Genomic DNA, 23,679 nt, shown 5'->3' with positions numbered 1-23,679 from the left:
TACGGGCACTAAGTTTGTTTTCTGCTCTGGTTAGGTCTTCCAAGGGCCTGGAGAGCAGCAGCGCCCATGGGTCTAGTGGGTACGGTTTGTGCAAGATTTTTGTCAGTAGAGTAGTGACCTGCGTCCACAGGGGTTTGATTTTGGGGCAAGTCCACCAGCAGTGGAGGAACGTTCCTTGTTCGCCGCACATTTTCCAACAAGTGTCGGGTGTTTTGTGTATAATTGCTAAGCGTTTGGGCGTAAGGTACCAGCGGAATAGCATCTTATATGCTTGTTCTGTGTGAGTTACACAGATAGAGATCGATGCTGTAGCGTCCCAGATGTCAGCCCAGTCAGTGTTGTCTCCCGGGGGTCCTAGGTCTTTCTCCCAGGCTGCTATGTACGGGAGCGTGATTTGAGTGGGGTGAGTTGCTATGGATGTGTACAGGTCTGAAATTTGTCCCCTTCTGGTCGGGCAGTGTGTGCATTCTTTTTCGAATCGGGAGGGCGTTGCTGTGCCTGCTTGTTGAATTATCGGGTTTGTGGCAAAGCTGCGTAGTTGAATGAATCTAAAGTGATCGAATGTCGTCAGTGTGTCCGCTTCTTTGATTTCCGAGAATTGTATCACCTTATTGTTTATGTATAAGTGCTTAAGCCTGTCCATGTCTCTTTGGTCGAAGCTAGCGAAGTGCTTCGGGGTTAGTCCTGGTGGGAACAGTCTGTTCCTCCAGATCGGGGTCATTGGGGAGAGGAAAGAGGATAGGTCGTATTTGGTCTGTAGTTTGTCCCATAGGTCCAGGGAGTGAGTGATGGAGGGGGCGGTTGGGGGGGGCAGTGGTCTATATGGTTTAGGGACCCACATGTAGAGAGACGGGTGATCTCTTCCGAAAATTGTGTGTTCTATGTCTACCCACCGTTTGGTTTGCGGAGGTGCATGCCAGTGTTGGATTTGGGTCAGTTGTGCGGCTGCGTGATAGTGTATGAAATTTGGTAACCCCAAGCCTCCTTGTTTTTTTGGGACATATAGCGTGGCTCTGCGGACCCGGGGCTTACGCCCGTTCCAAATGAACTTGTCAACCGCAGTTTGTAAAGCTTTGAAATCTGTTGTGCGGAGAGGTATGGGTAGTGCCTGGAAGAGATACAACAATCTGGGGAGAAGGTTCATTTTTATTGATGTGATCCGGCCTAGCCATGATATTCCCAGAGGTTCCCATTTTTGGAGGTCGGTGTGTGCTTTACGTAGGAGCGGTGTGTAGTTTTTCTCATATAATGTGTTTAGGTCAGCTGGGAGTTGAATTCCCAAGTATGTTATGTTAGAGGGGCATATTCGGAATGGATATTTGTTTTTTAGGTTGGATAGTTGCGAGTCCGACAGTTGTATCGGTAGTATTTCCGATTTTGCGATGTTCAGTTTGTACCCTGCTACTAATGCGTATTCGTGTATGGTGGCTAGTGTGGGATCTATGGAGTGATCTGGATTGGTGAGCGTGAGGAGTATATCGTCTGCGTAAGCGGATACTGTGTATGAGTCTCCTCTGATGTTGACACCTTCGATGTTAGGGTTGGTGCGGATTGCCTGAAGAAGGGGTTCTAGGGATATGGCGAACAGGAGGGGTGAGAGTGGGCAGCCTTGTCTCGTTCCGTTTAGGATCGGAAATCTAGGTGGGGAGATGTTGGGGAGTAGTAAGGCTCCTTGCGGGGAGTGGTACGTCGCCCGCAAGAATGCGAGAAATGAGCTCGGGAAGTTCATGTGTTCTAATGTGCGGTACAGGAAGGGCCATAGCAGGCGGTCAAATGCCTTTTCGGCATCTAATGATATTACTGTGGTGGGGATTTTGCGGTGTTGGGTCAGCCAGATGAGGTCAATGTTCCTGCGCGTGTTGTCCAGTGCCTGCCTGTTGGGGACAAAACCCACCTGATCTGGGTGTATTAGTTTTTCTAGGTACGGGTTGAGTCTATTAGCCATCATTTTGCTCATAATTTTGAGGTCTACATTGAGTAGGGAGATCGGTCTGTAATGGTCCGGTTCTGTAAGGTCTTTATTGGGTTTGGGGAGTAGGCATATGTTCGCTGTCGTCATGTCAGGTGGGAGGTGATCTCCTTTCAGGGTAGCGTTAAACACTGCACATAGATGTTTGAGGAGTAAGGGGCTGAATTCTTTATAGTAAAGGGCAGTATATCCGTCTGGGCCTGGGCATTTGTTGGGTTTACAGGCCCCGAGGGCTGTCGCAGCCTCCTCTACCGTTGCCTCAGCTGCTATGGTTTGTTTGGCGGCCTGGGATAGGGCGGGTAATGATGCGCCTTGTAGGTATTTGTCCAGTTGTTCCTGATATGTTGCGTTCTCTTGGTTGAGGTGTGGGGAGTGGTTATATAGTGATTTGAAATATTGTTGGAACGTGTCTCCTATCTGATCAGGCAAGTTGCTAATTGTGCCCGTTTTTGTGCGTATTGATGATATTTTTTTGGATTCTATGCGTTTCTTAAGTCGCCGGGCTAACATAGTGTCTGCTTTATTGCCCGTTTCATAGTATTTCTGCTTAAGCCACATCATGGCTTTGGTCGTGTCTGTGTGTGTGAGTCTTTTGAGGCGGTCTCTTGTGGCAATTAGGTCTCGTAGCGTTTGTGGTTGTGGGTTATGTTTGTGGCTCATTTCTAGTTTTCGTAGCTCGGTAAGCGTCTCCGTTATTTGCTGCGTTTTTCTTTTTTTGTGGGCAGAGGCTAAGCTAATGAGGGTTCCTCTGATCACTGGTTTGTGTGCAGCCCACAGTGTTATTGGGGAAGCAACCGAGGTAGTGTTGGTGTCAAAGTAGTCTTTTATGGCTTTGGCGATTGAGAGCCTGATTTGGGTGTCGTGTAGGAGTAGTGGGTTCAGCCTCCACGACCAAGGTCGTTTTAAGTCTGGTATGCGGATGGTGATAGTTATGTCGGCATGATCCGACTGTGAGATAGTGCCTATGGACGAGTGACTTATCTGCGTTGTCAGGTTCGGGGATACGAGAAAGTGGTCTATACGTGAGTATGAGGAGTGCGGGTGTGAGTAGAAGGTGTAATCACGGGTGGTCGGATGTTGTGCCCTCCATATGTCGACTAATGATTGTGTGGCTAAGAATTGTGCGAAATATGTGTCGTTTCTGGACGGTTGCGGAGCGTTCGTCTCGCGAGTTGATCTATCTATGGCCGGGATATGTGTGGCGTTGCAGTCTCCTCCTATTATTAAGCGTTTGCCTGCATACGCCTGTAGGTGCGATGCATAATGTTGCCAGAACGTGCTGTTAGGAACAGATGGGGCATAGACTGAGCTTATGGCATAGGGGGTAGCGCCTATTTTTCCTTCTATTGTAACATATCGTCCTTGTGGATCCATGACACACCCGACGTCCGTTAGGGGGCATGTGGTTTTGAGTAGAATTGCCACCCCTTTAGTTTTAGTATTTGGGGAGTGGGCCATGTAGCTTTGTTTGTAGTAACGGTTTGTAAGGGGGAACGATCTCGTGGACGTGAAGTGCGTTTCTTGTAGGAGCAGTACGTCTATGTGTTGCCTGTGTGCCCATCGAAGTAGGCCGTGCCTTTTAATGGGTGTGTTGAGGCCGTTAACGTTGATAGAAACGCATTTTATTGATAGGGGCATCGTAGCGGCCTAGATTCTATGCTGGTTCTGCTTCTTGACGTGGTATGTAGAGTTTATGCGGGTTATGGGCGAGGTGGCGGATGTGCCTGGTTGCGGGCTGTGATCCCGTGCCTCAGTGGTGGGTTCTAGGGAGGGGTGTGGGTTGGGGAGGGTGAGATGTAGGGAGTGTGAGGTTCTATTGAAAAGGGCCCTAGGGGCCGAACTACTGGTCTTATACGTTGCCAGCAGGTGGTGGGGTGGTGCGCCTGACCGCTCCTTATAGGGTAGGGGTGGGAGTAGGTAGTGTGGTGGTCTGTGGTGGCGGGTAGCCAGAGTCGCTTTCTGGTCCTATATTTTTGTCGGTGCAATGTCCTGATGTTTCGAGGTCCTAGTATTGTGTATGCCATGTGTTGGGCCCTGTGGCATCGCCCCCTCCCCCCCCGCCTCCCCCCCTAGGGGCGGGGGCGGTCGGGGAGGAACGGGGAGAGGCCCCAGGAGTGTGGTGCCATAGAATGTGTGGTGGAGGTGCTTACTGTACCCAGAGTCAGGTGTCTGTTGAGCGTTGTGAGTCTCCCCCAGAGGGTGATGCGTCCCAGTGCGGGTTTCGTCTAATAATTTAGTCATCATAGTAGGGCAGGATATCGTGGTGTGTATACCCTGGTTAGTCAGAAGCGTTCCTGTTCAAAATAAACATAGATCAGTTTTATAACAGCGCCTGCTAGTCGATCAACAATATTCATAACATTAATAGAACGTTTTGGTTGCGCACTTAATATTAATACAATCCCAATGTCAATACATTCCCATCAAACCCCCCGCCTCTTATCATTTGACACTTCTGTACAAATCTAGTCCTTAAGTGCTCCATACGTCATGAAATGTGCAATATTTACAAGCTTTATACTTCTGGTTATCATTACAATGCTAGGCTTATTGTATTTCCTGTACTCAGGGTGTTAAGCATTCATGGGGAGCACTGTTGGACCAGTTTGGCTTTGTTCCTCTTTTTTTTTTTTTTTTTTTTTTTTTTTTTATTAATTTTGTTGGTGTTTGTTAGTTCCCTGGTGTCCCCAAATATTATGTATGGTGTATGGTGGTAGTGGGTGCTTTCTATTATGTTGGGGTTGTGGTGTGTCCATTGCTTGTGGTAGTTTCTGATGGAGTAACGTTATCATTATCCACAGCAATTGTGGAGGTGTCTCATGTGCAGTTATCGGGGTGAAGGGGCCCCGATGGTTTAAGCTATGGTGCGGGGGTGGGTGGTGGTGTGTTTTGCAATCATGCCCTACCAATATTAAGAAATACTTATGATGTTGTTATGAAGAGTCGGCTTCTTAGTCGTCAGGTTAGCTGTGGTGATGTTGAAGATCTTCGTCGCATCAGCTCCGGGTGAGTCTTGGGGTTTCATGTGTCGGAGTCTCTGGGTGGGTGGCTTTGTACAGTCTGTGTTGGGATGCCAGGTGTGGCCTTTATGTGGAGTCCTCTTGCCAGTCGGTGGTGTTTAATTCTGATCGTTGGGGTGCAGGTCTTCAGCAGGTGAGCGAAGTCGGTGATGTGGTGCTTCTTCTCTCCGGGTCGGTGGTGTCTGGGCTCTGTTAGATCTCTCGCCGTTGGAGGTCTCGAGGTGGGGGAGACCCATCCTTTCAGCGAAGTTGGCTGCATCTGCGATGTCGTGCAAAGTGTACGTTTGGTTGTTTCTACGTACCGTGAGCTTAAAGGGATGCCCCCAAGCGTACCGGATTCTCCTCCGTGTTAGTTCCATTGTAAGTGGGCGCAGTTCTCTGCGTTTTCTTAAGGTGCTAGGGGCTAAGTCTTGGAAGAACATCACTGGATGGCCTTCAATTTGGAGAGGAGTGTTTCTGGCGGCTCTCATTATGGCCTCCTTGATGTGGAAATAGTGTAGCCTTACTATCACGTCCCGCGGGCGGGTCATGCCCGGTGTGGGAGCTCGCAGGGCCCTGTGGGCACGGTCTAGGAGTAGTTCGGCAGGGGGAGCCTCTGGAAGTAGGCTGCAGAATGTCTCCCTGATAGTGGTCGCGAGGGACTCCATATCTATCGCCTCGGGTATGCCCCTGATTCTGATATTGTTACGTCGTGATCTGTTATTAAGATCTTCCTGGGCATCCTCGAGTTGCTTCACCTGTTCTCTCAGGTCTTTTATGGCCTGGTCGTGGAGGTCTGTTCTGACTGTGGTGGCGGCCATTTTATCTTCAAGGGAGCTAGTGCGTTGCACGAGGTCAGTGAGGCCTGCCCGTATGGGCGCTAAATGCTTTGTAAATTCTGCAGTCAGATTAGCTTTTATGTCTTGTAGTAAACCTCGGAGGTCTTCCCTTGTGATGGGGCTGTTGTTGTGGTGGTGGCTAATGTCGCTAGCTGTGGAGTCGGAGTCATACTCCTTTTGCTCACCGGCCTTCTGTTCCTCCTCCGGCCTGCGGTTTTTGAAGATCGGGGCCACGGTCGACCCCTGCTTGGACTTTCTTCCTCCTCCCATTCCCTCAGTTCTACCTCCGATTTGTGGGTGCTGAGGTGTATCTTTAGGGTGGTTTTGGCTGTGGATTGCGGCTGATAATCGCTGCTGTAGGACCAGATCGCTCGGAGCTCTAGCAAGGCACCGCCATTCACACCGGAAGTCAGGCGCCGCCGTGCACGAACCATATTTGAGGCTGCTCTGCTCGATGATGGTAAATGTCAGGGTCCCGCGGGCGGCTGTAAGGGGCTTTACTATCTGTGACCTGTTAGCGTGTTAGGTTCCCGAATCGTGACAGTAAACGCTAAATCCCATCTATAATAAATTTGTTAGCATGCGTCGGTGGCAGTAATGAGGCTACGAGTCGCCTCATATAGTAAAGGAGCTCGTCAGGCGTGACGGTATCAGGTAACCCCCTAAGCTTGAGGTGGTTGTGTCAGGTCCTGTCATCTAGGGCTATGTAATGGAGAGAGAGAGAATCCTGTAGGGATGACAGTCCCTGCTAGATGTCGTCTTCCGTGGACTTCACCCTGTCAGTGACTGCTTGCACGTCCACCTTAATGGCCGCCACGTAGGCTGCCAGGAGGCTCTTGATCTCTGTGATTGAGAAAGTCCTGCTGTGTAACTGGGGCTGACCCGTCTGAGTCTCCCTTGTTTATTTGTACCTGCTCTGGAGGCAAGTCAGGTTGTATGGGGTCTGCTGGTACCTTTGTGGGTTCACACCACTCCTGCCATCTTAGGAGGCGGTTGTCGCTGCAGCAGGGCTCCTATGTCCCTGGACCATGGATGTTGATTCCGGGGGTGGCTTTTGGGACCGGTGGCCCATCGATGCTGGGACAGGTAAATATGCAGCAGGGAAGTCTTCTGCCTCTGGGTCCTCTCGAGACTCAAAGCCGCTCAGCAGTGTCGGCAATCGAGGCCTGCTGTGGCCCTGTAGGCTCCAGGCCTGCGTTTCCACCGGTTCACCCTCGCCGGGTATACAAACAGCATAGGGTGCTCCTGGGAGGTGCTCAGCATATATACCTGGACAGGAATAGGGTGTTGGAGGGTTGTAAACCTCAAATATCAGGCTTTTTAACCGTTTTTAGTGTGGAGCGATGCAGAGTTGCGTCCGCTCCGGCTCGCGGTCAAGCTCCGTTTCCCCCTATTGCTCTTCTAGGAACAACCACAATATTGGTGCTACAGTTGCTGTTATGAAGAGTAGGAAAACCACCTAAAGAAGGGTTCTCCTTCTCACTTGATCACATTTGAAAGAAACCCTACATATTGCTTGCAGTTCTGCTACCAGAATGTATAGTACATGGTCTTTACTTTAAAATACACTAAATGGTTTTTAATTTACACTTTAATATATATTATAGTACATAGTACCTATATAGTGTATTTAACTTGGGATCTCTAGCGTGAATGTTCTTAGATATCATTAGACATACTTTCAATTAATATTATTTGAAAACATGTTTTCTTTTAATTTATATATTTTTCATTATGCTTTTATTTAGAGTACATTGGATAAGAAGAGCATCATTGTACTTTTATGGACCTGTAAGTCTATTGGTGACTTGCACACAGACACTGCATCTTGGCAAAAGGCTTCTGTTTACTATCAAAAAGCACTGCATACATTTGAGAGTATCACTGCACAGGATGTAGAAGATGATGCACAGCTCCTTAAACTCCAAGGTATTTAAGTATACATTTATACAGCGTTAAAGGTAGTTTGCATTCCTTCCTTGTGACAGTTGGACCACGTAATAAATCCACAGTTTTGTAGCTATTAGTGGAAATCATCATAGTGGAAAAAAATTGAAGTTTGACCGTATTTAAATCGTCTAGGCCAGGGTTGCAAATCAGTTTTGTCCTTTCCCATCTAAGCATCTCGAGAGTTGCATTACTTCTTCCGTGCTCTACCGCTTAAACAAAGATTGGTATTTGTTATGTCTTATGTTCAAGTTTAAATGTGCCTTGACCTCTTGTCTGTCTCAGTTGATTTAAAATTAAACATATTAAGCAAAGTATGCTTGGCTAAATGTAACAAGTACAGATAAAGATCTAAGTGCAGATTAAAATCACTTGCTTACTTAGTGCTTTCTGTACCTGAATTGTAATTTTATTCCTTACTGGCCTTTTGCCATTTTCTATTTTGGTTTATGCTATGGTTTGCATGCTCTATTTTGGATGCAGCCTTTCCTTGCTATTTCCTATGATCATTTAAGCGTCTTGCTATATTTTTCCTTACAATATATATTCTTTCTGTTTCAGTTTATTTCAACTAGTTCAAACTCTATATAACTTTTCCTTAAATATGTCTTTTATGTATTATACAATGTGTGCATAGCAGGATTTATACCTCCTATGTTACTAAATATAAGTTACTCAATTATGTGACAAGTTACTCAATTAAAGGGCCACAATAGTAACCTGAACAACTTTAGCTTAATGAAGCAGTTTTGGTGTATAGAACATGCCCCTGCAGCCTCACTGCTCAATCCTCTGCCATTTAGGAGTTAAATCCCTTTGTTAATGAACCCTAAAGGACTATAGTGTTCCTTTAAGGCTGCACACACAGAGAAATATGGACTTTTGTGCTGGGGGCACACATGATGGGCTACCTAAAGTCAATTCTGCGCAAAAATTAAGTTTGTCATAGAACACGCTGCGCGCTGATGACACTGCCTAGATCTCCCCTCCCACTGTGCACTTCCTACCCTCCCTACATTCAGAGCTATATTTTTTTTATTACCCACCTTTTCTCCTCTGTCTTCTCTCTCTCATCCCTCCCTGTCTCAGAGCCTGCGCATGTGCTCTGAGCCGGTGAGAATGGTCCAATCAAATGCTTGATGAGAAGCATTTGATTGGACCATGGAGAAGGAAGGAATGGTGCAGTGTGGCATTGGCTGAATTCTTGCTGAATCAGTGCTGGGTTCCAGGTAAGTTTTATCTTCTTTTACAGGGTGGTGGACAAGCTACCAGTGCCCTATAGGACAATTTAATGTAAAATAATCACATCAGTATAAAGCGTTGAAGAAACTCTTCAAGTATTGTTTAGCAAAATGGCTAACAAGAAAGAACATTTGTGTAACTGGGGAGGGGGAACTCAACATATCAAGCTCAAATTTAATGATAGGCTGAAATTCTGGGTTAAACTAACCTCTGCACTCTCGGATTATCATTGCTGCTAAATCTCACTTATAATGCAGCAGTGTCATAATTATTATTATTTTATTATTATTATTATTTATATAGCGCTAGCAAATTCCGTAGCGCTGTACAATGGGTGGACACGTAATTGTAACAAGACAAACGGACGCACAGGAACAGAGTGGTTGAGGGCCCTGCTTAATGATTTTACATGCTAGCGGGAGTGGGGTATAGTGACACAAAGGGTATAAGTAGGGGTAATGAAATAGGTTGCTAGAAAAGTATTCACTGAGAACTTAGGTTATTTTTGACAGTTGCAGGAGAGGAGTCATGGAAGGGGGGGGCTAACAGTTTAAATTATATGCTTTCCTGAAGAAGTGTGTTTTCAAAGATTTTTTGAAGGAGTGGAGACTGGGTGAAAGTCTAATGGAGAAGGGAAGGGAGTTTCACTGAAAAGTGCAGCCCTGGAGAAGTCAGTAGTATATAGTGGGGGGGGGGAGGGGGGCGCCAGCATTATGCCTGGGGGGGATACAAATGAATGGCCTTTTTTTCTGCATAAAACTCACAGATCACTGTGTGAATGGCCCTTGGACTTGACAGGTGGAGGCTGCTGCAGTGGTGGGGTGCAACTTTTTATATTCCCACAACCTTCATCTGTAGGTCCTGCACACATGGCGTGACAGATCATTCACAGAGAACTAAGCGCTTTAAACGCTGATTAAAACTTAGGTTATTGCAACAGTGGGTCAGTCTACTGACCCGGAGAACACTGAGATTGCGGGCCACATCTTGCAGTCCATTGCCAGCCCTGGTGCGGAAGCAGAGAGTACTGCTAGTGCAAGTAATGCATCATACTTTCAACAACCATTGTCATTCTTTCTACAAATAAATTATTATGCCTATCTCAAAAATGATTGGGGATCTTTATTTAAAGGAACACTCTAAATATATATAATTTTTTAAAGTTAAGTTTTACTTGTTTTTTTTTTTTTTTAATTCAGCCCCCACTCACCATTTCAAATGTAAAAAAAACAAACCATAAAACTTACTGTTATCCAGTACCAATATGGGTTTCTTGCTTCAGACTCTGGTCCAATCCAATGCCTCTAATAAACCAGCATTATGGACCTACAGTACAATTGCATAATTGCTACTTTCCAGCAATCCAGTGTTTCTCATAGAGACGTGCTTGACATCATCGTGCTGTATTTGATGATACCGAACATGAAGACCATTCCACTCCAATAAAGTCTGCCTAGTGGATATATCCTGTGTGAACCCAGCCATCTATTTTCTTCATTTGGTTTGAAGGAAGAATCACTTTTTGTGACAGTCCTTCAGGCAACCACTAGAGGTGTGTAGTTGGACACAATTTAAACACTGCCATTTCTCAGAAACAGCAATGTTTAAATTTTTCAAGAAAACAACATCTATGCACCAAAACCACTACATCAAGAGGGTCCCTTTGAAATAATATAATTAAATGACAAGGCTTTAACACAATGTTTTTACACTTATGTTCTTTCATAGAACTCTGCAGGTAAATCTAATATGAGATGTTTCTGCCTATGGGACAAATATTGTTTGTGTGCCATTAATAGAATATTTAGTTGTGACATCTTATATTTTTTTTTTATATAGATTGGAAATAGCTGTATGTGTATATCTGATCCTTCTGTACAAAATGTTCTCATTCAGAAAGCTGAATAGCAAAGCAAAATCCAGGTGGCGGATATTTAAGGATAGCATGTTACACCTTCAGAAAATCAGTATTACATCACCTGTAAAGGAACAACATGTGACTGAACAAGCGCTATATGTACATTTGTTGATTTTTTTCACCAGGTCAATTAAAGTGTAAATTAGCTGTATCCAATGCCATACAAAGCTCAGGGCAAGAAAGTAAGACGTTTGAAGAAGCTATCAATCATTTCCAGTCAATCAGTCCTGGACCGTATGAAAATGCAGCTCTACAACTTTGTCAAGGCCTCTTAAAGTAAGTCTCTTTTATTGTTCTTTATGTGTGTAGACACACACACACACATGCGCGATAATTTTATGCAAAACATGTCTGGACAGATAAATCCACAGATTGATAAAATATTTTTTTTAGCTAGCTGTTGTTGCTGATATCCCAGATTGGAGGAAGAGTTAGGCGGTTTCATTTTCATATTTCAATTTGAATACAATATTTTTAGCCCCTTAGGGACAGCTACATTTTTGCCTTCATTACAATCAGACCCATAAAGAGCTGACACCAACTGAATTGAGACCATAAATGACCAGAGCAGTGTAGCCAGCATGGACTATCTATGAAACTTAAGGGGTTAAATAAAGGCATCCCCACATCCGCTGTAGTACAGTTGAGTGCAGTTTGGGGAGGAGGGGAGAGATTTCCTAAAGTTGGTTCTATTCATGGTTCAAAAAAATGATATTTAATTGTTTCTGATCACAACTCTAGAAGTCTAGCGTGTTTGTTACGAATAACTTTTGAACAATAAATCGGTTGACTTTGTTGGTTGTTGGTGTCATCAAAATGCGTGTTTTCTCCCCAGACTTGCTGTTGGGAACTTCTCAGAGTCAGAAAGCCATCTAAAGGATTGCCATGAGATGCGATGCAAGCTATATGGAAAGAGACACATCCGAAGTGGAGAGGTCCTGGAATATAGAGCGGATTTAAAAAGTCACCCTAGGAATAACACATAGTAAGGTTATAAAAAATATAAAATAAAAGGTTTCTGTCATAAAACAGCAGGAATTTCTATTTTTGTAAGATGTTTGCTTACTGCTATGTTGCTCAAAGCTGATTTTAAATAAAATCCTCAAGATCTAGTAGCCCCCACGAAGAAGAATATTTTTTATTTAAAGCGGTACTGTCACACTCCCTCCCCCTTCCCCCATACACAGTCATCGCCACACCACAAAACCGCAAAAACCCAGTCATAAGATTTACTGAGACAAAGTAGTTTTCCTATGCCTAACTTTCTTATACACAAGGCGGATCTACCGCTGTCTAGAAGTGTCAATCTTCCAGCTAAAAAAAATGTATTTGGGCAGTGGAGTCTTCCTTTACCTAAAAGGCAGATAATTGAGCCATGTGATTACCGGGGCATCTATATATACACTAAAACAGCTTCATTAAGCTAAAGTTGTTTTGGTGCTTAGAGTATCCCTTTAAGAAACAATAAAGTTACTTTTGCATCATTAAGTATAAAACATTTTTTCCTCACTTTAATTGATTCAACACATTTACATGTCTTAATGATGAGAATATTCTTGGAACATAACAGGCTTCTCATAATGCTGGAATACGCAAGCTGTTGTAACCTTGGTATAGCAATATGATGCAAACATGTCAACTTCATCTTGTGTTAATTGTAATCAGGTTTTGATGTAGCCCCACAACGGCCCTCACCGGCTTGTTTTCTCTGTATTTGTTTCTTGCTATCCTCAAATTTTTTACCACCTGTTTGGGTTTATCAGAGAATCAGTGGTTTTTGCTGAACACTAAATTTTTTGCCACAATTTATTAAATCTAACTCTTCCCATTTTAGCAAGGACAGTTCTCAATTTGAGTTTTACGATGGTGAATCTTCAGTGTTGTGTGCTATTGTCCGAAAACGCCCACCATTATTAAGGCCTCGATTTAATATTGTTGGAAACGCTTTTCAAATGAATTAATATTTTTTTTTTATAAACGTTTAAAATGATTTTAATTATGAAAATATTTTACTTTTATAATATATATATATATATATATATATTATTATTATTTTTTTTATTGTTGTCAATCTTTCTTTTATTGAGAGATTTTATTGTGGTACAGAAAAGAAAATAGGAGTTTTAGCAAACATACAGTAATCAGTAACAGAATTATTAATCATACCCCAGTTTTGGCTGTCTCAATAAACACGCTAGCCGTAGGCACAGTTCTACTAGGTTAATCTAAGAACAAAAATAACAAAGCTGTGACATAAAACTGTGGATAAGGTCTGAAGGTTTAATACCACTGGATGCTGAGCTCTAACTAATACAAATGACGTGACAGGCCACTTTAGCAAAAAGGGGATTTTTAGTAACTATGAGAAAGATGCTCAGCCTATGCCTTTCGGGCTGCAAAAAATGCAGAGATAAGAGGAAGTCTGCCCATACACATCACATCTACTCCAGGGTGAGGAATATCATGAGTCCCACAAATCAGCTGCCAACAAGGCCCAGATTCTGTAACGAACTAGCACATGTATCTCATAGGATTGGTTGCAATGGGGCCTCCTTTTGTGTTGAGTGTCGGTCATCGTAGCAGGTGATCTGAGCCTAGAGGTATGCACGTTCACAGAACGTCGTCCAGGTGAGTAACCAAGATGCATGGCACAATGCATTCGTCGAATATATGCCTTTCCCAGCACTTTTCTCCATATCGGTAGTGTCAGCAGCACAGCAAGAACTCTCATAGCAGACCACAGTTTCACATGGTGTCCAGAAGGGCCCAGTTGAGCCACAGCAGTCGCTGGAAATGTCACTGCTCTGCGATTGATTATGATACAGAGTTGCAACCAAAGTCGCTCAAAGGCAATGGGAATATGGTCTTCACAGGGGGCCCTCGCTGCAGGTGGTTGTTGTACAGCCAGCTTCCCTCTGGTGGCCAACTTGGAGCGCACACTGTAGAGGGTCAGCTTCGCGTGCCCTGTCTGATTGTGTAGCTGTAATAAAGTCAATACTCCAGTGGAGACTGGGTTATCCCAGGTGGTGGTGGGGTAACGGGGCTGTAGAGGGCCTTTAGCCAGTTGTGCTCTCCTGGTATGGAGATCGGCTGCCTCCCACAGTTGCCAGGCACTCAAGGCCGCAGATTGAAGGCAAGAAGATAGCCCATCCAAACTAATGATACAGGCAGATTAATGGTGCAGACAGTTACACCGTCAGTCTGCTGCCAAAACAAGGTGAATTCTCTTTTGCTCATAATCAATTTAGTTGTAGATTAGTGTTAAGAAAGCCAGAGTTACACGAAAGAATGTTCTGCCATGTTGAGTGCTTGAGTCCTTGATTTATTTTTTATACATGATTTATTTTTTTATATTTGAAGGACCACTCCACACTTCCGAAACCCCTCACAAACTCCCCCACAGTTTAGTAGATATACCTCCAATTAATACATGCATGCATATTTTTATGTATGAATTCATTGGGAGTATATTCTAAAAGAGCCAAGAAAAGCTGCAGATCTTATGACTCATGACTAATTGACTAATGACTTTGTAAGCCCTCCTCTTTTTTCCCGGAAGAGACTTTTAGTCTCTTCACATGGAAATAACCAATCATAACCAATAACCAAATGTACCCTGTTGCATGTGCAATTCTGAAGCTTAGGAGCTGGTCTGAGGTCTGTGACAGTGGGAGGAGGAGGCAGGCAGACTCAAGTAGAGCATGCCTGCCACTTCCGTTAGCTCAGGGGAGCTAACTGAAGTAGGAAGTAATCCTCCCTGGCTGTTTGATTGACAGCCAGGGGGGAGTTCCCTAGTTAATTTATAAAAGTGCTTATTTTCATAGAAATCAGCACTTTTATAAACTGGGGTTAAATTAGGATACTCCTCACCAATAATACACTTCAGCAAGCTGAAGTGCTTTTGGAGTGTGGATTGGTCCTTCAACTTTTTTTTTTGTAAATCATTTTAAAAGTTGTTTTTTTTTTTTTTTTTTTTTTTGTAAATCTGTTTATTGTGATGAAATAATCAACATAAGTGGCTCGCAGGCCAAGTAAAAACGTAATATTTCCAAAACAAGATAAAGCCAGCATAAAATATTCTAGTACCAGTACAGTCTGAGTAAAACAATTTTAGTACAGTTAAACATCACAAAGTCAGGTGAACAAAGTATTGACCTAGGTTGACAAATTCCGTGATTACTTCCCTTTATATGTGGAAGCAGAGAGCAGGAATCAGTATTGAGCGCCTTCATGTAGCATTTGTGTGTGTATAAGTATTTATTCACGGCCTGATATAATTCTGGCTAGACATGGATTACAGTTGGCGCTTGCATGTGGTGGACAGGGGATGGATATGTCACATAGGTAGTTATTGCCTTAGATATTCGAGGCTAGTTCGGGGCGTAATATAGTTTCAGGGTAGGGAGACCAGTAAGTCTCGAGTTTAGGGCTATGCGGGGTCGGGTCAGCCAAGGTCGGAAGATAGCGTATGGGCAATGACACCAGCAAATCTTCCACATATGTGGGGACGTTGGTGGTAGGGTCCAGATGTAATCCGGGGCACATCCGGGGAGAGCTATAATCGGTTCAGTGATGTTGAAGTACCTCCCGTTAGGTAAGGTATGTGGGAGACCTATCTTACAACACCTCCATGACCCGGCACCCCCACCATAAGTAGCCAAATGCCCAGACTAAAGGTAGAAAACTAAGTCCTAATGCAAGTGCTGACCCCTCCCATGCGATACCCATCCAAGGCGGAGCCCAAAACATGCTTACCGATCACCTCTACCTCAACAGCGCTGAGTCACCAAATGGTTCTAAGGGCCTCTGATCACCCCTGTCACGGGCGGTGTTTTCAGTTGCGTGTGTGTGTGTAGGGTTTCTGTCAGTCCATATGTCAAAATGCTAGTGAGTTGAATCAGAGCGTATTCAGATTGTGGAATGTCCAGTACAGTAAGTCCCTGAAGGCGATGTCCACCCCCAGTGTCTGCCGTCCAATGACAAGTCCTAACTCGTAGGTTTCTAGTCAGTGGTTTCTATCCTGTCAGTTGTCACGGAGCTCCACCTATCTGCTTAAGTCCATTTTAAAAGTTTATCCAAAAATATTTAAATCATTTGAAAAGCTTGTTCAACAATATTAAATCAAGGCCTAAGGCCCAGGTTTAATATTTTTTTATTGAGCTTTTCAAATTATTTAGTCAGTTTGGATAAACATTTAAATTGATTTAATATTTTGAAAGATAATTTAATATTATATGTGACATAGTCTGATATTTTTTGATCTATTGAAATATTTTATGTGGCATATGTTTTTCGGAATTCAATAGTTTGAAAAAAAAAATATTTTAAAAGTTTATCCAAAAATATTATATAATTTGAAAAGCTTATCCAAACCTATTAAATTTGGGCCTTAGTGGTAACATTTTAAGGTAATTGCCTCTTTTATTTGTTAGTATTCTAGATATTCTAGATGTTTTTGTTTCAATTTCTTTTCAAGTAAACTGCAGCTGGGAATACAGCATGATACAATTAATTGAAGCAATTTGTGCTTTAATGAGATTTTAGCTGTCTCGTTATCCATATGCTCTTTTACAATACTATTAGTGTTGCGGACCACAGGTAACCCGACCGGTTACCTCCATTAATTCCTTCCTTCAGCCACTCTGGAACCATCAAATTAAACAGACCTCCATTCTCCGCAGTAACTGGACGAGACACAGATCTGGGAGTACAACACGATTTTATTGTGCCACACACGGCTTTTATGCATAACCCTCTGCAAGGGGTCTTCTACACAAGCAGACAGGGGTTTCCATCTCAGGATTCCTCTGTACCTGGGAGCCAAGGCGAAGGAAAAAAGACTTAGACTTTTTGTCATCCAGGTACAGAAAGCCCGCCCCACATTCAAGGGGGTATTCCTCACCAAACGACTGGGGTCTTCATCCCAGAAGCCTCTGTGCCTGGTAGCCAAAGCGCGGGAAAAGGGACCTAGTCTCTTTGTCTCCCAGGGACAGAAAGCCCGAGAATTAGACGGCAGATGTTGCCATCCCAATCCTGTCCACTACAACGTGTTCCTTTATTTGTTTGCGTCTAGTGCCATAGGAATCATAGAACCTTCTAACTAGCAAGTTGAAATCTATAAATAAAATATCTAGCACTACACTATCTAAAACATTCCTGTTCTCAGTTCACATAGGTTACAAGCACTTGAAAACTACAAAGAGGTAATACACATAAAGGAAGCTGCAGAGGAATTGTCACAATCAACCGAAATGAAAGAGACTCTCACATTAAGTCTGAGCAATACATTATTAAAAGCAGGTAAAACTGATCGAAATGATGTAACAATGTAAATAAAACTTCTGTTTTAGTAAAAAAACAAACCATTAACTACATACAGGTGGAGCCCTCATTCGGGGGATAAAGGCTGTACCCTTGTAAGGGGCGTGCTCATGCAAGGGGGCCTACTAATGCTATGAGGTCCACTTGATGGAATAAATATCTTCCCGATTAGATCACATTGCAGATCACCCACGGACCAAGAAACTTACTAGACTGCATTGTCAGCTGCTTTGCCACTTTGCTGCAGTGCTGAGAGAATGTGCTGTCATGCCACTCCCTCCCAACCCCACAGTAGTGCAAGCAGAGCTGGCAACCAGCACTACCTAATTCCCAGTGGTCCTCAGGAAAGCCACCCACCTGCAATAAAAGGGTAGGAAGACAAGAGGTTGTCAGAAACATGTATATTATATATTATGACGTGTGTGTATCTGACAGTGAGTTTGTGAGTGTGTGTTTGACAGTGTGTCTGGCTGTGTGTATCTGTGTGTGTGTGTGTGTGTGTGTGTGTGTATGACTAACTCTGTGTATCTCTGTTTGCATGTGTTTGTCAGTCTGGGTTATGTACGTACCTGTGAATATTTGTGTCTGGGAATGTGTCTGTATACGCATATGTCTGTCACATATGAAGTGTGTGATGAGAGTTCCGTGTTAGTGGGTTTTTTTAAGTGCCACAAAATTTCTTAAGGCAACCCAGCATGCAGGCTCGCTAATCAGCATTTTGTTAGTGTAGAGAATATGGTAATTAAGAAGCTGACTTCTTAAAATATGTGTTCAGGAACAAATTGTTCTAAGAAAGGTGGAAGCATAAGTTGTATAATTCCACTCATTTACTGTACGGTACTTGTCTGTAGCACATTCATCTTAAGAAGCTGTTCACGGTATTAAATCCAGATAGATTTAGGTTAATCATTTCTGAAGAACGCTACTTCAGTTATAATTGTTCTGGCATGAATTACTGCTTGATTAGTATAATGGCCATTTGTGTTTTTGTTCCTATTAACAATGCTGTCAGGAAACATATTATGTCAAGCGGATTTTGGAACGTATAAAGAGGCTATTGGAATGCTCCAAAGATCACTGGACCTCAGGACAAGCATTTTAGGCCTTGAACATCCTTTGAGTAATGAAGTACAATGGTAAGTGCTAGGTAATATGATCTCATTATCTATAAAATGTAGAAGAATGCAACTTGACAATCTATGTCAAAATTATTGTGTTCCCATGATCCTCTATTTATTTCTATACACCTACTCAAAATGCATGATCTCGTGTTGGGAGTTGTGTTGTGAAACAGAAAATTACCTACATGTATGGTAATTATATCCCACATCAAAAGGTACCTCTTCAGAACACACCATATTTCTTTGATACTAGCTAATTTACTAATATGCAAAAAAATAAAAAATAAAGTTGAAATTTAGCCCACATATACCCTCCTGTTTCTAGAATGTTTTGTGAGCTTTGGAACATAGACAATATTCCTTCAATAATTAATGTCAAAAGGAAGTTTATCAAGATAGATTTACCTGTCGGCTCTGGCACATGACAGGCCATCATTTTTTCATAACAGACTTTCATTTGTCCCACTGACACCTTCCTTGCCAAATCCACCTTCTATTTTTCTCTTCATTGCGGATAGCCATTCCTGTGTCCCTACTGCTGACGTGTCTTTAGATTTGTACCTTTCAGACATTCTCGTTCTTGCTGCTTGCAATTTGCTATGTATAATTTTGTACCTTTGGTAAAGAGCCGTGTAGAAAACAATGGCTCTACTGAATAGTTAATGTTGATTTATTTTTTATTTTTAGCTTTCTTAAGGAAGTGAAACGGAAGGTCTGCAGCAGTAAAGGGCATTTTGGATTGGAAAAGCAGGCTAATCCTATTGAACATAAACATATCCAGGACAATAAAGAACTCTTTCATTTTCCACCATTGTGGCAACACACTAATGAATTGCCCAAACCAACTCCAGAATCATTTGTTTTTATGGATGACAATAAACATGAATTTAATGACTTACAGACTGAACCCACAGCACAGACAGCCAAATCCCCTCTCTTACAGCAGAGAAAACTGCAAAGTTCACAAGATAAAAAAGTACTGTGCAACAAGCAGAACAGTAATTCAAAAGAAGATGGATGCATTGAGATTTTACCAGTATATCTTACAAGAGCATTAAGTGTAAAAAGACCTACTTCTACGACAAATCGTGTAACTAGTGCCTGTGTATCACGTCCAGTAAGTGTATGTCAGACATCATTGTCAGGTCCATCAAGTTCCATTGTAGCTTTGGCACCATTTTCGAGACCAGTGTCGAGATCAAAGACACCTGAATTCACTCACAAATCTGCTTGGTATCATGTGCCCGGAAGATACGCAACACTTGAAGTACCTCTTCCACCTAAAAGACATCAGCTTCGTAAGACAATGTGAACAGACCGCAGATCAGTTTTAAGCAATACTTTTATTATTCCCCTGAATCGATTTAGTTAGGGTTTACCTAAAGTTATCTTTCATTTGGGGCTAGTTTCTCTGTGAAAGATCTGAGTTGGTGTGTGTGTGGGAGGGAGGTGAGCTCTTTAGGAGCTGAAGCCTCAAATGTAGGTCGGTAAAATACTAAATACTCTCAGGGTAAGGGTACATTTTCACAACATCCATGTGTATTAATAATTGTTTATTTTGTGTTTAAATTCGGCATCAGCTTCTATTTGTAAGTACTCTATGAATATATTTTCCCTCTTCCCAACACCCCATGCTTCTCATACCTGTGTGCCATCCCCCCTAGAATTTGCATAATTGCAATGTGTAGTGTAAAGACTTCTTCCCAATCAGAGCATATCCACAGCTTTCCTGCCCTCCTTTTCTCTCCGAACATCCCCTACTTGTGCACATACAGATTCATAGTATCAACATTTGTAGAGCATGCTGCATTCAGTATTGAGCTCTGCTGACCCAGTGCCATCATCGCATATAACACTTGTGCAAGTTGAAGAGTACCAAAAACTGTCCTTCACAATAACTACTCCACCACAGTGTACTACCATTTAGGTGCCTATTGACAGGGCTGATGGAGTCGTAGAGGTTCCATCACAACTCCATAAGTGGAGTCCTTATAATAGGACGGTGTGGTGGAGCTTGTAAGACACCAACTGCTGTTGTATTCAGAGCCAGATCTAATTGGCTCTGAAAAGTGTGAGTGTAAGTGTGAGTGTGCACCATTAAACTTTATCTTCACTTGTATAACAGTTGATACTAGGTTTTGTATTTCTTTGTTTTTGGGCACATACAAATAATTGTTTCTGATTTCAAGAGTAAATAAACAGTGTTTTCACACAAACCACGCTTTTTATTGCACATTATTTATTCATCTGTCTATAAATGTATAAGTGGGTATGAATTTGTGTGTAAGGCTGGGTTTACATTTGTAGATCTATATATCTGTGTTTGTAAATGTGTGTAGAGCAGGGATGCCCAAAAGGTAGAACTACAACTGCCATGATGCTTTGCCTGCTATTAGAATGACAAAGCATCATGGAAGCTGTAGTTTTAAAACATCTGGGGATCTACCTTTTCGGCACCCCTGTTGTAGGGGGTATATTTGTGCTGGTGTGTAAGGGTGTACATGTGTCAGTATGTGAGTGTGTGTGTCTATCTATTAGGATGTATGCATCTGTGAATACGTGTCACTTGATCTATGTAGGCCAGCGAGTGAATACATCTGACTTTTTCCATATTTTAAATGTTTGAATGAGCATTTGTATATAGCTAGTTTAACCCATTGAGTGCCATTGGACTGGTGATCAAAGAGTTAGTGGTGATCACCCTTGGTGAAAAAAGAAACAGAACTTGAGGATAGGTAAGGTTAAATTATTTTTTTACTCATACATCATCGTTCTTATACACCACACATTGCTGAGTTTCTCTATTCCAAGAGTGAAGTTGGGGTTGGAACGAAGGGGCCACAGTTCAAGGTTGGGGGTCTGTAAAGTTTGGGGGCTCAAGCACCAGGTACCTTTGAAACCCAACAACAGTTTAACTCTGAGATGAAAATTGTGAGGTGTTTTTTGTTAACCATTATGAATCACTCTTAAAATATACCACAATGCTATAAATAAATTTGACACAATCAGGGTTATTTGGTAAAGTGGGGATTGTTAGGAATTCATAGTGAATTTGAGGTTTAAGGCTAAAATAGCTAAACTATAAAAACAATCTCCAAGTCAGCTATGCTTCCAGTTTGGCAAATTTGGCCTTAAATTCCAAATTTACTTTAAATTTCCAGCAATTCTCACTTTAGTGAATAACCCTGATTCTCTCTAATTTATATACAGGCAGTTCATATCATATAACATTGCCAACTGGAGTGCTATAAATGAATGCCCAAGAAAAAATATATATTTATGTTTAGTTTTTGGTTTATTTAATGTTTTGGCCCAATATATATTTATTGTCCTATATATTTTATATGCACGTCATGCAGAATATATCACACTTAATGTATTCACTTTTTTTGCATGTAGGACATGCATTTCAAAAATCTTTTCTATGCTGTTTTGCAGAACGAAAAATGATTATTAAAAATCACAACCCACTCTAATTTTGTTAGTCTTGACATCAACCTAATGTTACAAGTAGTTGTGGTTATTTTGTATAAGATGCTTATGACTGCTTCGTTATTAGTAACAATTAAAAATAGATCTATATTTATTACACAAAGGATTAATTCAGGCAGAAATGACTTAATTCAGCACTAACATCTTGGTTGAGCATCATTGGAAATATAATGTTTAAACATATACAGTTCCTAGGTTTGCTATCCCTGGTCTACGCAATAGCCCCAATACAGTCCTCAAGAAACCCCTGTCATTTCATGGTAGTATTTCATCTAGAGGCCTATAGGATTTATGGTAATTATGATTTAATATTATGACAGTAATAATTCACAGAAAATTTACTCTTTGCAAATAATGTTCATATTTCTCCTAAAGAGTCATACGTAACTCTGGTAACTAATTGGCATTGACATATGTGGGGAAATCGCCAATTCATTACCAGACGTGTGCCTTTCTCTTATAGAAAGCAGAACAAGTAATAGTGTACTAGGGTTAAAATGAATAGGGAAACAGAAAGAAAAATGTACGAATGGAGTAAAAGTAGAGCAAGGGTGGGGAGATGAAAATGAATAGGGAGAGAGAGATGGTGGAAACAATGCATAATGGTTGAGAAATGGGTCAGCAAAATGAGAAAATCTTAATGACCTAACAGAAGAGGTGAACATTTTACAAACCAACAGAGAGCCAAATGAAAAAATGAGCAGGAGAAAATGAAATGACCATAAAAGGGCGCATATGATGAGATCCTTACATGACCTGTACGTTTAAAGATACAAAGCTAAATCACAATCCAGCAATAGAAACCAATCAATAATATTTTCTGACTTTTGGTTGATAACTTGCCAAAGCGATCACTATCCAAATTTTGCAAGCTGTTTTTTTTTGTGCCAGACTTTTAAAGGTAGAAAATGTTTAGTGTGCATGTGTTTCTTATGCTACCTCTAACGTACATTTCACACATTACATATAGTATGCGCCCATATATATTTTAACTCTAAATTTAGAAGAAAATAATGAAAACAACCAGTACTTAATTACAGTAAACATTCGCTAAGGTGTATAGGGTATGTTATGTCTTAGTAGAAGGGATGCAGCGTGTGTGGCAAATAGTGATGTTGCATGTGTGTATAGGGGTGCACTATGCGTTTAGGTAATATAGTGTATGTGTGTAAATGTGTGTGTTTGTGGGGATGTAATGTGTCTTTAGGAAATGTATATCTCTAGCACTGTGTAGTATAGGAGAGTGGCCCTGGTGACCCAGGTTAATACTGGGGCTCACGGGAGGAGTTCTCTCAGTCTGCACCCAGCAAGACTGCACCCTGGCTCCCCTCCAGCTGCAGAAGGCCACACTGGCCCGGTGAGAGAGATCTCCCCAACGAGCCTGCCCACAAGTGTATATGAAGATATGAAGTAAGATTGTTGTTAGCAAACCTGTGATAGGAAAAAGTTGGTTGAGGTGTGCCAAAACCGACGTATGCTGTAGGCCAGTAAATAAAGTGGGCCTACACTAGAAGAGTATGGTGAATAAAGGGAGTGGAGACTGGGGCGATATGTACTTGAGATATATATTTATATACACACACTTGGAATATATTACACAGGCAGTTTTTTACCCCATATTGTGGGGTAACAAAATTGCATCCTATATTTCTACAAAAACAGTATTAAGTTGTCAGTTTTGCTAGATTATATTTGCAATACTTATTTTCCTTTAATTGGTTAAATTATTTAACAAGGAATGTTTAGTAGTTTGTTAACGGAACACTATAGGATCAGGAACACAAATGTGTTAAAATCACTATTTAGGTGGGTGTCCCGTCTCCCCCTTTGC

The 23,679-nt window shown here is 42.1% G+C and overlaps 1 protein-coding gene across 1 annotated transcript in view; it reads left to right on the top strand.

Moving 5' to 3' along the window:
* The window catches only part of LOC134602379 (putative tetratricopeptide repeat protein 41), a 45,760-nt gene extending 26,064 nt beyond the window's left edge, over nt 1–19,696 (top strand). The window contains exons 7-12 of the mRNA XM_063447210.1: nt 7,556–7,736; nt 11,040–11,190; nt 11,750–11,899; nt 17,081–17,214; nt 18,248–18,371; nt 19,044–19,696. Coding sequence (XP_063303280.1) covers nt 7,556–7,736; nt 11,040–11,190; nt 11,750–11,899; nt 17,081–17,214; nt 18,248–18,371; nt 19,044–19,668 — 1,365 coding nt within the window. The 3' untranslated portion in view covers nt 19,669–19,696. The remainder of the gene's footprint in view (nt 1–7,555; nt 7,737–11,039; nt 11,191–11,749; nt 11,900–17,080; nt 17,215–18,247; nt 18,372–19,043) is intronic.
* Nucleotides 19,697–23,679: the final 3,983 nt, after the last annotated feature.

Source organism: Pelobates fuscus, chromosome 3 (assembly GCF_036172605.1).
Source record: "Pelobates fuscus isolate aPelFus1 chromosome 3, aPelFus1.pri, whole genome shotgun sequence".
Taxonomy (NCBI): Eukaryota; Metazoa; Chordata; class Amphibia; order Anura; family Pelobatidae; genus Pelobates; species Pelobates fuscus.
The sequence above is the reverse complement of the archived record's forward strand: the minus strand, read 5'-3'. Positions and strand labels throughout refer to the sequence as shown.